Raw genomic sequence first — 12133 nt, forward strand, 5'->3', positions numbered from 1 at the left:
CCCATTCACCTGTAGTCAATAAGGTGTGTCTCTCTCTCACTCTCTTACTCTCTCTTACTCTCAGATTGGGGACAGGAATGGCGAGTTGACTGCCAGGATGAATGTGGAGCAGCTGATGGAGGCGCTGGGGGTCAACGAGAGTGACCTTTCATCCTGTGGATCAGAGTTCGAGGTGCAAGGTAAGAGGGAGATTTCTTTCTATGGTTCTTCCTTGAACTTGTATTTTCAGTGTGAGAGGGAGACTTACAGTATAGAAATGATGACCATGTGCCAGAGTGGTGTAACGGTCAAAGCGCCAAACTACGGACCACACAAGGCCTCTGGTGACCATGCTGTCTGTGCCCCTCTCTGCCACAGGATTCTGGTGAAATACATAAATGATGACCACTGGAGTTGTTTTTGGAAAAGGATAAAGTTTCCCATGTAGACACTGGTTTGAGTCTAGATGTGTTTGTCCTCTTGATGGTTCAGTGTGGGATTTGAGGAGGGTAAGATGATTCTAGATAATTCTACCTGGAGCGCCAAAATCATAACATGCTGAACTAACAGTCCAAATTATTTAATCTACTTTTGGTTGTTTATAAAGAGTAGATTTTCAATTTGACCCATGTCTGCACTTTTTTAAACATGAGTTAATCCCTATGTGGATAAGAAGTACATATAAAAACAGAAGGTGATGGATATATTTCTTTTGATACCCAACCCAGCCATACTTTCTCAGGGTGATAGCAATGACAGTAATAATAAATATGAAAAGTCCTGTACAGTAAGTCTTGTCTCTGACCAGCCTTAGTCCACATGCACTGGCACTGCCCAGCTCTCTCTCTCTCTCTCCTTACCACACCCCACGCACAACCCTGAGCACACACTCTCTCTCACACACGCTCAGAAGGAGAACTCTGAGTTGAGAGAGGCAGGAGCTGTGATGGGTTCCCCCAGGATACTTACTGGACACCACAAATGGAATACAACTATAGACTAATAGCAATTATAGCAACATTTGATTTAAATGTAACAATAACTGTACCATAGCTCTCCGAGTCCGGAGTATGAGGTAAGCAAGGTCAAGGCTTGATTATAGCCTTTTAATTCTTTCAATATACTGTACATGGTATTGGAAGCATTCCCTTCTATTTGCCATGAATCTGTAAAGAATACTCAAGGGGTTTGTGTGCATACTTTAAAAGCACTCTGTGAAATGCTATAGCTCATTTTCCATTCAATCGGTCGAGGGAGATGTATGTACAGTAAATGTTAGAGGTGGAGAGATTTTTGCAAAGCTCAGAATAAGCTTTAGAGGATGCATACATTTGTCCTTGTGCAAATATCTCCAAGCCCCAGGCTTAGATAGATGATGTAGCACTGTGCTTCTGTCAACAGAATCCTCCTCTGCTGATCATTCATCTCTAGGGCCATAGTCTTAGTGAATACATAATGTATGACCCTCTAAAAAAACTTCTGTACAAGTATAGAGTCTTCTATAGAATCATCATTTCAACTCTATCGTTCTGAGATTGGATTCAGTCAATCACGGATAAGACGATGGAGATGTGTACTTTGTAAAGGAAAATGTATTCTTAATGTTTCTCCGAGACAGACATGCACTTCATCTGTCAATGTGTGTTAATTATTCATGTACAGTTGTACAAATTACATACTCTACAATTTTACATGCACAGTGCTGAGTTGAGAGGAACTCCATGTATTGTCTTTATCTTAACCCTTTAAGTCATTGTGACAGCTTGTAAACTAATATCCAGGCAATATACTCTGTCTTCCTACAACAATGTTCTAAGGCTATGACAGGAGAAAGCTAAAGGGGCCATGTGAGACATAGTCTGATGAAGATAGACTGTCGACAGGTCAATCGAAAGGTCAAACATTGACAGGTCAATGTTTGAGGTCACTTGAGATCATCCTGGGCCATTGCATCTTCCATTGCGTCCAGGTCTGGGAGGAAAGGGTGAGTCAGGTGGACACAGCCCTTTTCTGTGTATGGAGAGGACATGTTGGATGTTTATTTGAAACAGGGAGCGTCTGTTTGGAGCAGCAGGCCCACGCTGTATAGACTGTGGTTAGGTGGGACCTGATGCTGGGCGGCCCTGGCATTGCCACCTCACAGAATAGAAATACAACAAGTAGAACATACATTCCGGCTGGTGATTTATTGGTGTTTAGTTTTCTCTATGCAGGAATGTAGCGTTCTGCCTTATTGGTTAGGTAATGTATGATAAAATATGTCCTGTCTATTCCTTTTATGTCTATGTCTGAGACATAGCTCTTCAGTGTGTCAGTACATTGGGACACGTGTGAGCCAAAGGGAACAAGTGTAGATAGATTTGGGGTGGCCAAATCCAGCATGAAACCAACATACCTTTGTAGATAAATAAATGTTTCCCTCTAAACAAATACACAAATGGGTTCTCTGACGCACATAACATAAACACACTGTAAATAAAGAGGCGTTTGTATCGCACTTTGAATAAATAGGCCCCAGACACATGGTTCAAATCCATTGGTCAAATAATGATAACATAACTTTCTAACTGTAATTGTTAATTCATTCCAATAATGCTAGAGCTAACGATACAACCAAATACATACATAGTGTTTTCATTTTCAACTTTTCAAGTGTCATACGACTGACAGATGCATATGTAGGATCTTAATTTGACCAGTATTGTCGTAGCAAAAGAATACTGCAGCAACAGGAATTGAACGTTTAGTCCATAATGTTGCTTGATCGGTGGTTAGGCTATTAGCTGAAACAAAAGTAGGCTGCATGAAAAGTGCAATACTGTTCATATAACCATGTGTCAGTGCGGGTTTTCAGTGAATTTATGTAAATTACGAAGCTCATCTGCATTTCCTGCAGCGCTGGAAAATTCTCTGCAACAAGATCTACACAGATGGTAGAAGTGTGAGAAGTGGACTGCAGAAATGGACGTGCAGTCCCATCCCTCACATAGGGCTGTTCTGGGTCTCTGTGAAGGTCCTCCAGCTCACACCCTGGCCCAACATTCCCTATGGGCGCATGGCTCGTAAAGGGCCCCTTATTCATAGTCTGTTTGCCTGGCTGTCTGACTGAACCTCGTCCTCACTGCACATCACAAGACCACAGCACACACATGGAAAACCATGCATGCTGCATTGAGCTCCCATATAGCGCTAAATAGAGTTCATGGGAATCAACTGTTTGAGCTGTATGTGGAAAAACTGTCCGTTTTCTGTTTACGAGATTTATCTCACGGTTGAGCAATGTCGTTTTTGAATGGTCACGTACAGAACCCTCTGTAATACATTAATGCTAGAGACATTAGTAAAACACCCTCTAAGGGGTTTGTAAACTGTTTATAAACTGTTGATACTGAACAAAAATATAAACGCAACATGCAACACTTTCAAAGATTTTACTGAGTTACAGTTCATATAAGGAAATCAGTCAATATAAATAAATGCATTAGGCCCTAATCTATGTATTTCACATGACTGGGCAGGGGCGCAGCCATGGATGGGCCTGGGAGGGCATAGGCCCACCCACTTGGGAGCCAGGCCCAGCCAATCAGAATGAGTTTTTCCCCAAAAAAGGGCTTTATTACAGACAGTAAATACTCCCCAGCAGCCCCCCTGGGAGGTCCTGGGCTGGCGTGGTTACACATGGTCTGCAGTTGTGAGGCCGGTTGGACGTACTGCCAAATTCTCTAAAACGACATTGGAGGCGACTTATGGTAGAGAAATGAACATTCAATTCTCTGGCAACAGCTCTGGTGGACATTCCTGCAGTCAGCATGCCAATTGCATGCTCCCTCAAAACTTGAGACATCTTTGGCATTGTGTTGTGTGACAAAACTGCACATTTTAGAATGGCCTTTTATTGTCCTCAGCACAAGGTGCACCTGTGTAATGATCATGCTGTTTAATCAGCTTCTTGATATGCCACACCTATCAGGTGGATGGATTATCTTGGCAAAGGAGAAATGCTCACTAACAGGGATGAACATTTGAGAGAAATACATTTTTTGTGCGTCTGGAAAATTTCTGGGATCTTTTATTTCAGCTCATGAAACATGGGACCAACACTTTACATGTTGCGTTTATATTTTTGTTCAGTATACATTTTTTATGAATTATGATGATCGTACAGATTCAGTCATGAACTGATAAATATTTATCAAATAATTGTACATACTGTAACCCTAGCCTTGATGATCGTGTTACTATGTCTCTGAAGTGGGATTGTGGATAGGATGTTTGTCTTGGGTCAGGTGACCCTGTTTAAAGTCCCACTCAGGGCATTACTGGCCCTCCATTCATTACAGCACTAAAGGGCACACTTACCCTTTGTAAAGTTGTCAATGGAAGGTTATCTGCTTTAATGTCCTCTTTGCGCTCTTCTCTGTTCTAGGAGCCAGACCAAAATTCACCAAGAGAAACAGCATGGACAGTGTCGAACTGTGGAAGTACTCATCAGATAAGGTAAAAACAAAGTCATTTTGTTGATTCCATTTAGTTTTGTTTTCTCACATAATTTCTCTGACATTTTTCTGTAACACAACTTACATTGTACATTTCAAGTTTCTATAAAATTACAGCATACAAATGTAAAATAAATGAAATTCCATTGGTATACTTTACTTTCCCTGCAGAATGGAGACAGCCAGGACTTGGACAGTATATCCCGGAGAGCCAAGAGTCAGCAGTCTCAGCCAGGCGGAGGGAAGGGCTGCCCCGACAGCCAGTCCTCAGATGACAGGCAATGGTTGGACTCCCCTGTGGACACCGACGACATAACTGTCCAAGTCCCGCCTCCAGTGAGTCTTAATTTTTAACTGAGCTCTGAAAAACTTAGTTAACCATGAAAGTTAATTTTCCATCCACGCAACCGATTTTAATCTGAGTAGATTTCTATTTGTAAGTTTCTTTTTAAATTGCCTACTAGCCCTCGCGATGGCATATAACTGAACTTGTTATATCTCTGGTTAACAATAACATGCACCTGGTCTTTACTAGTCAATTTTATATTTAGATCAGTCAAACTCATCCCTGTCTCACAACGCCAGGGTTGTGGGTTCGATTCCCACGGGGGGCCAGTATGAAAATGTATGCACTCACTAACTGTAAGTCGCTCTGGATAAGAGCGTCTGCTAAATGACTAAAACATTTAAAAAAATGTAAATTACAAAAACTATTGTTTTCAATGTGTAGCGTAGCTCTATAATGGACTCAGACACAATGACTTTGAACTGTGTTAGCTTTAGCTGACAGTAGCGATTGCTCCTCTGAGTAGCTTGTTTCTCCTTAAAGCCCTAATTAAATCTCACGCTTTCCTCCTAGTATGAAAGTGTTCTACTGAAAGGCATTATCTACTGACTCCAGCTTCAGTTTCCCCTCTGCATTTAAGGATTGGCAGCCTTTTTAACAATCAATGAAAGCTAACCTGACAGCTAAAAGACATGAATGTGGTTAGCGCGCCAACGCAGGTGGTCAGGAAGAGGCTTCTGAAGTCTGTAGGGTCCTTGTATCCAGATTTATGTCATATGATGATAGGGGCAAGGGAAAGTGCTGTAGGTGAAACTTGATGTGATTTAATGAGGGTTAATGGCCAGACTAGGTCTCCAGGTTACTTCCTGGTAGAGAGGAGTGCTGTGTCTGATGGCGCTTCCAGGAATAACACAATGTAAACCTGCTGGCCTTTCTGATTGCTCTAGATTGTTCATAACAATACACCTTTGTGCTGCCCTTATCCTTAGAACATCATCGGCCAGCTTCAGCCAATGGGGTTGTGCCTTGCTGTAATTCAGCGCCTGACTCGGCCAACCATGCATCTCGGTTCTGTGATGCTGTTAATTGTTGTAATCAGTGGACTACCGTGGAAAAGAGTAAGGAAGACATTGTGTAAAGGATGGCCGTTATTTATTGGCTGACTAAAATAGCTGTTGTACCATTGGGTGTTGGTATGGTGACAAAGTGCACTTCCTCTGTTGCTTATCGCTCTCTGGTCTCCAGAACTAGAGTCAATAATATCTTGAACTGACAATATAAAGGGTATTTGGTCAATTTTCTTCACACCAGGTCACAAGTCACTCTGATCACAAAATGCGAGGAGAAGGGATCGGCCATTGGGAAGTGGTGAAATGTCAATGGGTGCCTCTGTGTGTGTCTGTTAAGGATAGCGGCGCAACTTTGAGTTCTGGTTTCCTTAGCAACACTGATTTCATTTAGGGAGAGCCCTTTCCCCTCCCACTTCCACCTCTCTCTCTCTCACCCCTCACACACTCTCCTTCCAACTCACTCTCTCTCACTCGCTCCCCTTCACCATAATTGAGTAATTGAACAATACATAGGCAGAGGGAAGATCCAGCCAGAGAGGCAAGGGGAGAACAGACAGAATCCAGGAAGTCACAGCTCATTATGCTCGGAGGGGGAGAAAATTACAATCACATGGACCTCAGCTGAGGCACAGTAAGACCCACAGAATGTTTCCTCTTTTGCTGGTCAATTTGGGAATTCATCACAGAATAGCATTTTATTCACAAGAGATCCATATGAATTTATTGCTGCTATAGATACAATTATTAAATAGATGGCATGATTGAACCCAATGAGATGTTCCATTGTGCTTGCCGGAACTGTCTCTTGGCAGAGCTCAGAGTTTGTTGTTCCTGTGATATGTTGGTGGGCACTCTCTGCCCATCCCCCTGCCTCGGCTGACAATGTGACCTTCATCAGAAGACCCCCTCTCCTCATAATGAGTTATTTTCCCACAGTGGGAGAGAGAGCTGCAGCTGGGACAATGATGACCTGCAGAAGGGAGAGAGGAAGGAGGAAGATATATATATATATATATGTGTATGTGTGTGTGTGTGAATGAATGGTAGAGAGAGAGAGAGAGAGAGAAAGTGAGTGAGAGGGTGAGAGTTGAGAGGATGAGAGATGAGAGCGGGGGAGAGATGAGTGTGAGTGAGAGAGAGAGGGGGAGAGATGAGAAGAGGGGAGAAAGGGAACAAGGGAGGGCGTAATGAGGAGGGATGGGGGAAAGAGAGCAAAAAGAGCACCGAGAGGGAAGGGTGGAAAGGAGGAGAGTGGTGAGGGAAGGGTGGAAAGGAGGAGAGTGGTGAGGGAAGGGGGGAAGAGAGGGGAGTGTGAGTCAGGCGTGTGGAGAGTGAGGGAAAGGGGGAGAGCGCTTGGAGAGAGTGAAGAAAGAGGAAAGAGAGGTGCTTGTGTGGTAAGATACTTCACTGTACTCTTTATCTATATGATAATTTGATGGACGATGGTGTTGCTTGAACTAGTCTCTCTAATTTGTGACTTGGTTATCCTAAATGTATGTTTCTTGCTCTGCCAGAGAGGCAGACACATTTTGTGGCAATTAAATGCTTTTACGACGCCCAGTAAAGCAAACGTTTGAAGTGTAGCCTAATTTTGGTAGAAAGTTTTCACAAGAAAAGTCTCTGCTGAAAATGTGACCGCCTACAGCGACAGCACTGTTGTCTCGTACTATTGAACATTGTAGTCTCTGACCAGATTCTGGTGAGCTTATTCACTGATAGTTGCGTTTGTACAGATCACACTGTACCGAGTTGAGTCTTAAAGGTTCTTAATTATCAACGTTACCAGACAAAATTGCCTTGTACGGTACGTGTATCCAGTTCTATTTTTGTGGCGATAATACTTGGTGTTAATTGGGCCATTATGGTGTGTCTGCCTGCGAGGCGTGGTGGGGAAGGGGTGATGTCCAGGGGGATAATGACACCATCAGCCATTATTGATCCATGATGTGTCCTGTGGCTCACTGCCTTTGATGCCTGGCATTAACCTGCCCAGGGTTTTATCATCAACATGGAGGCAGGATCACACACTGACTTCAATACAGAGAATCATGCTGATTTTTCCTGAGTGTGGATATTGAAGATGGCCACAGTACTGGATGTTGATACTCAGAGGAGGCTGTGGGGGATTTATATGTGTACTATATTGAGAGGTTGTGCTATGTTTGATGACCTAACAGCAATTTTGTATGACAACTAAATGTAGTGAATAGTCATATATATTCATGTTTACATTGGAATTAGGTCATTATAACAGTATACATTATTTGGAACATATGCACCAACATTTTAACACTGAGATGAAGATAGCTTTACAAGTGTATTTTCATGAATATATTAATGGAGAATTTTAACAGGGCAAGAAAGGAGGTTTATTTTGTACATTATGTCATTGGGACGGATTGCGCAAACTTGAAGGCATCTTCAGCCCTAAGCACAAGAATTGGTCAGATAGTGACTATTCCACTGTTATGTGCTATTCCAGGCAGTATCGAAGCCATTTTGTTTCCAAAGTGCTATGAAAAGGTTGAGAACAACTCAAACAACAGCAACTCGATATATAATGGTACAGGTCACCAAAATGGTAGAGAGCCAATAATTGTACTGCCACTGATTGCATTGGGCTAAAACTGGTGAATCACACTAATAGCCAATCAATGGATACAGACAGACAGTGAATCTATTTGGCCATGTGACTCATTAGACACTATGACACCAGGACATACTGTATGGTCATTTCACAGCAGTTCAATAGTACTTGATATGCTAAACTAATTTTCTCCTCTATCTAGAACACCAATCGCCCCAAACCTGCCATCCTCTTAAACAAGCCAAACAGAAACAGGATATAAGAGACTGTGTGTGTGTGTGTGTGTGTGGAAATACAGTGCATTCGGAAAGTATTCAGACCCCTTCACGTTTTCCACATTTTGTTACGTTACAGCCTTATTCTAAAATGGATTACATTTATTTTTGTCCTCATCAATCTACACACAATAACCCATAATGACAAAGCGAAAACAGGTTTTTAGAAATTTTTACGTATGTATGTATGTATGTATACACACACACATATATATTTTAAATACCTTATTTACCTAAGTATTCAGACCCTTTGCTATGATACTCAAACTTGAGCTCAGGTGCATCCTGTTTCCATTGATCATCCTTGAGATGTTTCTACAACTTGATTGGAGTCCACCTGTGGTAAATTCAATTGATTGGACATTTGGAAAGGCACACACCTGTCTATATAGGTCCCACAGTTGACAGTGCATGTCAGAGTAAAAACCAAGCCATGAGGTTGAAGGAATTGTCCTTAGAGCTCCGAGACAGGATTGTGTCTAGGCACAGATCTGGGGAAGGGTACAACATTTTTTCTGCAGCATTGAAGGTCCCCAAGAACACAGTGGCCTCCATCATTTTTAAATGGAAGAAGTTTGGAACCACCAAGACTCTTCCAAGAGCTGGTCGCCCGGCCAAACTGAGCAACCGGGGGAGAAGGGCCTTGGTCAGGGAGGTGACTTAGAACCCAATGGTCACTCTGACAGAGCTCCAGAGTTCCTCTGTGGAGATGGGACAACCTTCCAGAAGGACAAACAACCAACGGAGCAAAGTACAGAGAGATCCTTGATGGAAACCTGCTCCAGAGCGCTCAGGACCTCAGACTGGGGGTGAAGGTTCACTTTCCAACAGGACAACGACCCTAAGCACACAGCCAAGACGACACAGGAGTGGCTTCGGGACAAGTCTCTGAATGTCCTTGAGTGGCCCAGCCAGAGCCTGGACTTGAACCCGATTGAAAATCTCTGGAGAGACCTGAAAATAAATAGCTGTGCAGCGACGCTCCCCATCCAACCTGACAGAGCTTGAGAGGATCTGCAGAGAAGATTGGGAGAAACTCCCCAAATACAGGTGTGCCAAGCATGTAGCGTCATACCCAAGAAGAATCGAGGCTGTAATCGCTGCCAAAGGTGCTTCAACAAAGGACTGAGTAAAGGGTCTGAATACTATGGTAAATGAGATTTTTTTATATTTTCAAACATTTCTAAAAACCAGTTTTTGCTTTGTCATTATGGGGTATTGTGTGTAGATTGATGAGGGGGAAAAAACAATTTAATCAATTTAAGAATAAGGCTGTAACGTAACAAAATGTGGAAAAAGTCAAGTGGTCTGGATACTTTCCGAATGCACTGTATGTGCCTGTTATATCACTTAGCGTCAATGTCCCTCTGTTTCAGAAACTAGGTCGTGACCCCTCCGATGAGGACTGCTTCTTCGACCTCCTCAGCAAGTTCCAGAGCAGCCGCATGGACGACCAGCGCTGCCACCTAGACGACCCGAACGAGGAGAACGGAGAAAATGGCAAGAATGGAGGGGCCGTCTCTCTCAATGAAATGCTAGGTAGGTTAGCGACTGTGACGGCGGTCTAAAGCTAGAGGATCCCTAATACTACTTGGGACCGTCATTACTTCCAGTGACTTGATTTGACATCAATGCATGATTCACTCAAAGCACTAGTCTCTAGTCAGGAATGTGTGGCTTTGAATATTTTCTGTCAATTAAGGTAAATTAATATAGTCCTCCTCTTGTGCTTCTCAGACCCTACACTCATCACCTCGCCCCAGACAGAGGAGCTGTTTGACCTGATTGTCAGCTCCCAGAGCCGTCGCCTGGATGACCAGCGGGTCAGCGTCAGCAACTTGCCAGGCCTCAGGATCACCCACAACAACCTGGGCCACCTGTGTGTCGATGCAGACCCCCAGGAGCCCAGCGACGACTTCTTCAACATGCTCATGAAGTGCCAGGTAGGGCCGCGTCTCACTGCCTCAGCATCTCGATGGGTTGAATCTTAACCTAAGATCTGCTCAAATAACTCAAATGTTTGTGTTTAGTCAGTCTCTATTAGCATCAATCAATGCATGATTTAGGTAAAATACTCAAATGTTTGTGCATATCTCAGGCTATGCAGGATTCATAAACTGCAGGACTTGCTATTTTAGATGTCTGTCTCTCCCTCTATCTCACTCTCCGTGTCTGCTCCCAGTCCTCAAGGATCGATGACCAACGGTGTTCCCCGCCAGAAGGGGGACCCCGGGCCCCCACAGTGCCTGACGAGGACTTCTTCAGTCTGATCCAGAGGGTACAGGCCAAGCGCATGGACGAGCAGCGGGTCCACCTCCCGTCAGACGAACAGGACGGGCACGACTCTGACCCAGAACCACCTTCCGGAGACTCCAGCTAGGGACCCAAGCACACACCCCTGGGGGACTCTGCCTCATAGAAGGTGGAGAGAAATAAAAATCTATTAAATGGAGGAGAAATTGGCCACCACTTGAGGAGATCCGTGAAGGGGTCAAAGTAAATTAGGTTGATGTGTGATGCAAGATCCAAACCCCTTGTGCAATAGGTGGCCCCCTTTCAGCTGTTGTGAATCTGTTTAGGTTTGAAATATGTGTAAATCCGATAAAGATTAAATGGAATGTATATGATACATTTATGTGAATGAAGGTTTGTGGTGTTTCGCTAGGGTTTGAGATGCCAACAAGAAATGACAGATATTCATATTTACACCATTTACTGCCTTAATCAGTTTTTCTCAGACTCAGATTGTATTCCGTGTCGGGTCTGTGGGTTCAAAGTGCATGATAGAATAGTATTCGGTTTGAAGGATGACAATTAATGCTGCTGGTATTATTGGTGTAACAAACAGTATTGTCTACAGTTTTCGGTGGCAACAACATGGTTAGTCAAGGTCTCTTCATTATTTAGTTATGGTCCTCTGGAGCACAACCAAACAGGTTTTCAAACAAATATATGACTTTATCAAAATAGTAAAAGATACGGTGAAAATACATTTGATGTATAATAGTATATAAAATCAAGAAAAACACATTTTAAGGGAGAAATTGAGTAGTTGGATCAGGGGACTTTTTAGGACAGCACAGGAGTAGATGCACAGCCTATGCACACAGAATCCTGTTTTGCAGGGAACTCCTGCTACAATGCCACAGCTGTTAGTCTTCAATTTCCAATCATCTATAAGGGATTAGTCTCATTCTGCTGGTATACTGCCCCTTTGTGGTGAAACTTGTATACTACAACTGTCCTGTGTACCTATTGGAAATGAGTTGTAATTCCTGTGGAAGGTTGAGGATGTGATCTTGTGCTCAAAGTATATTGATTTTAAGCACTTTTGTATTTTATTTTAGTGACAAGCTATACTTAAACTGTACAGTATATACATTGCATATTTTTGGGGGGGATAGTGTATTTGCAACAAAAATGTAGTGCCTCTTGTGTAT

General features: G+C 43.0%; 1 protein-coding gene across 1 annotated transcript in view; it reads left to right on the forward strand.

Moving 5' to 3' along the window:
• LOC311128662 (G-protein-signaling modulator 1-like) overlaps window positions 1–11322 on the forward strand; it is a 42448-nt gene extending 31126 nt beyond the window's left edge. The window contains exons 9-14 of the mRNA XM_084160858.1: window positions 65–179; window positions 4406–4476; window positions 4647–4811; window positions 10070–10232; window positions 10431–10636; window positions 10876–11322. Coding sequence (XP_084016984.1) covers window positions 65–179; window positions 4406–4476; window positions 4647–4811; window positions 10070–10232; window positions 10431–10636; window positions 10876–11073 — 918 coding nt within the window. The 3' untranslated portion in view covers window positions 11074–11322. The remainder of the gene's footprint in view (window positions 1–64; window positions 180–4405; window positions 4477–4646; window positions 4812–10069; window positions 10233–10430; window positions 10637–10875) is intronic.
• Window positions 11323–12133: the final 811 nt, after the last annotated feature.

The sequence above is a fragment of the Coregonus lavaretus genome (assembly GCF_964263955.1).
Source record: "Coregonus lavaretus genome assembly, chromosome: 4".
Lineage (NCBI taxonomy): Eukaryota > Metazoa > Chordata > Actinopteri > Salmoniformes > Salmonidae > Coregonus > Coregonus lavaretus.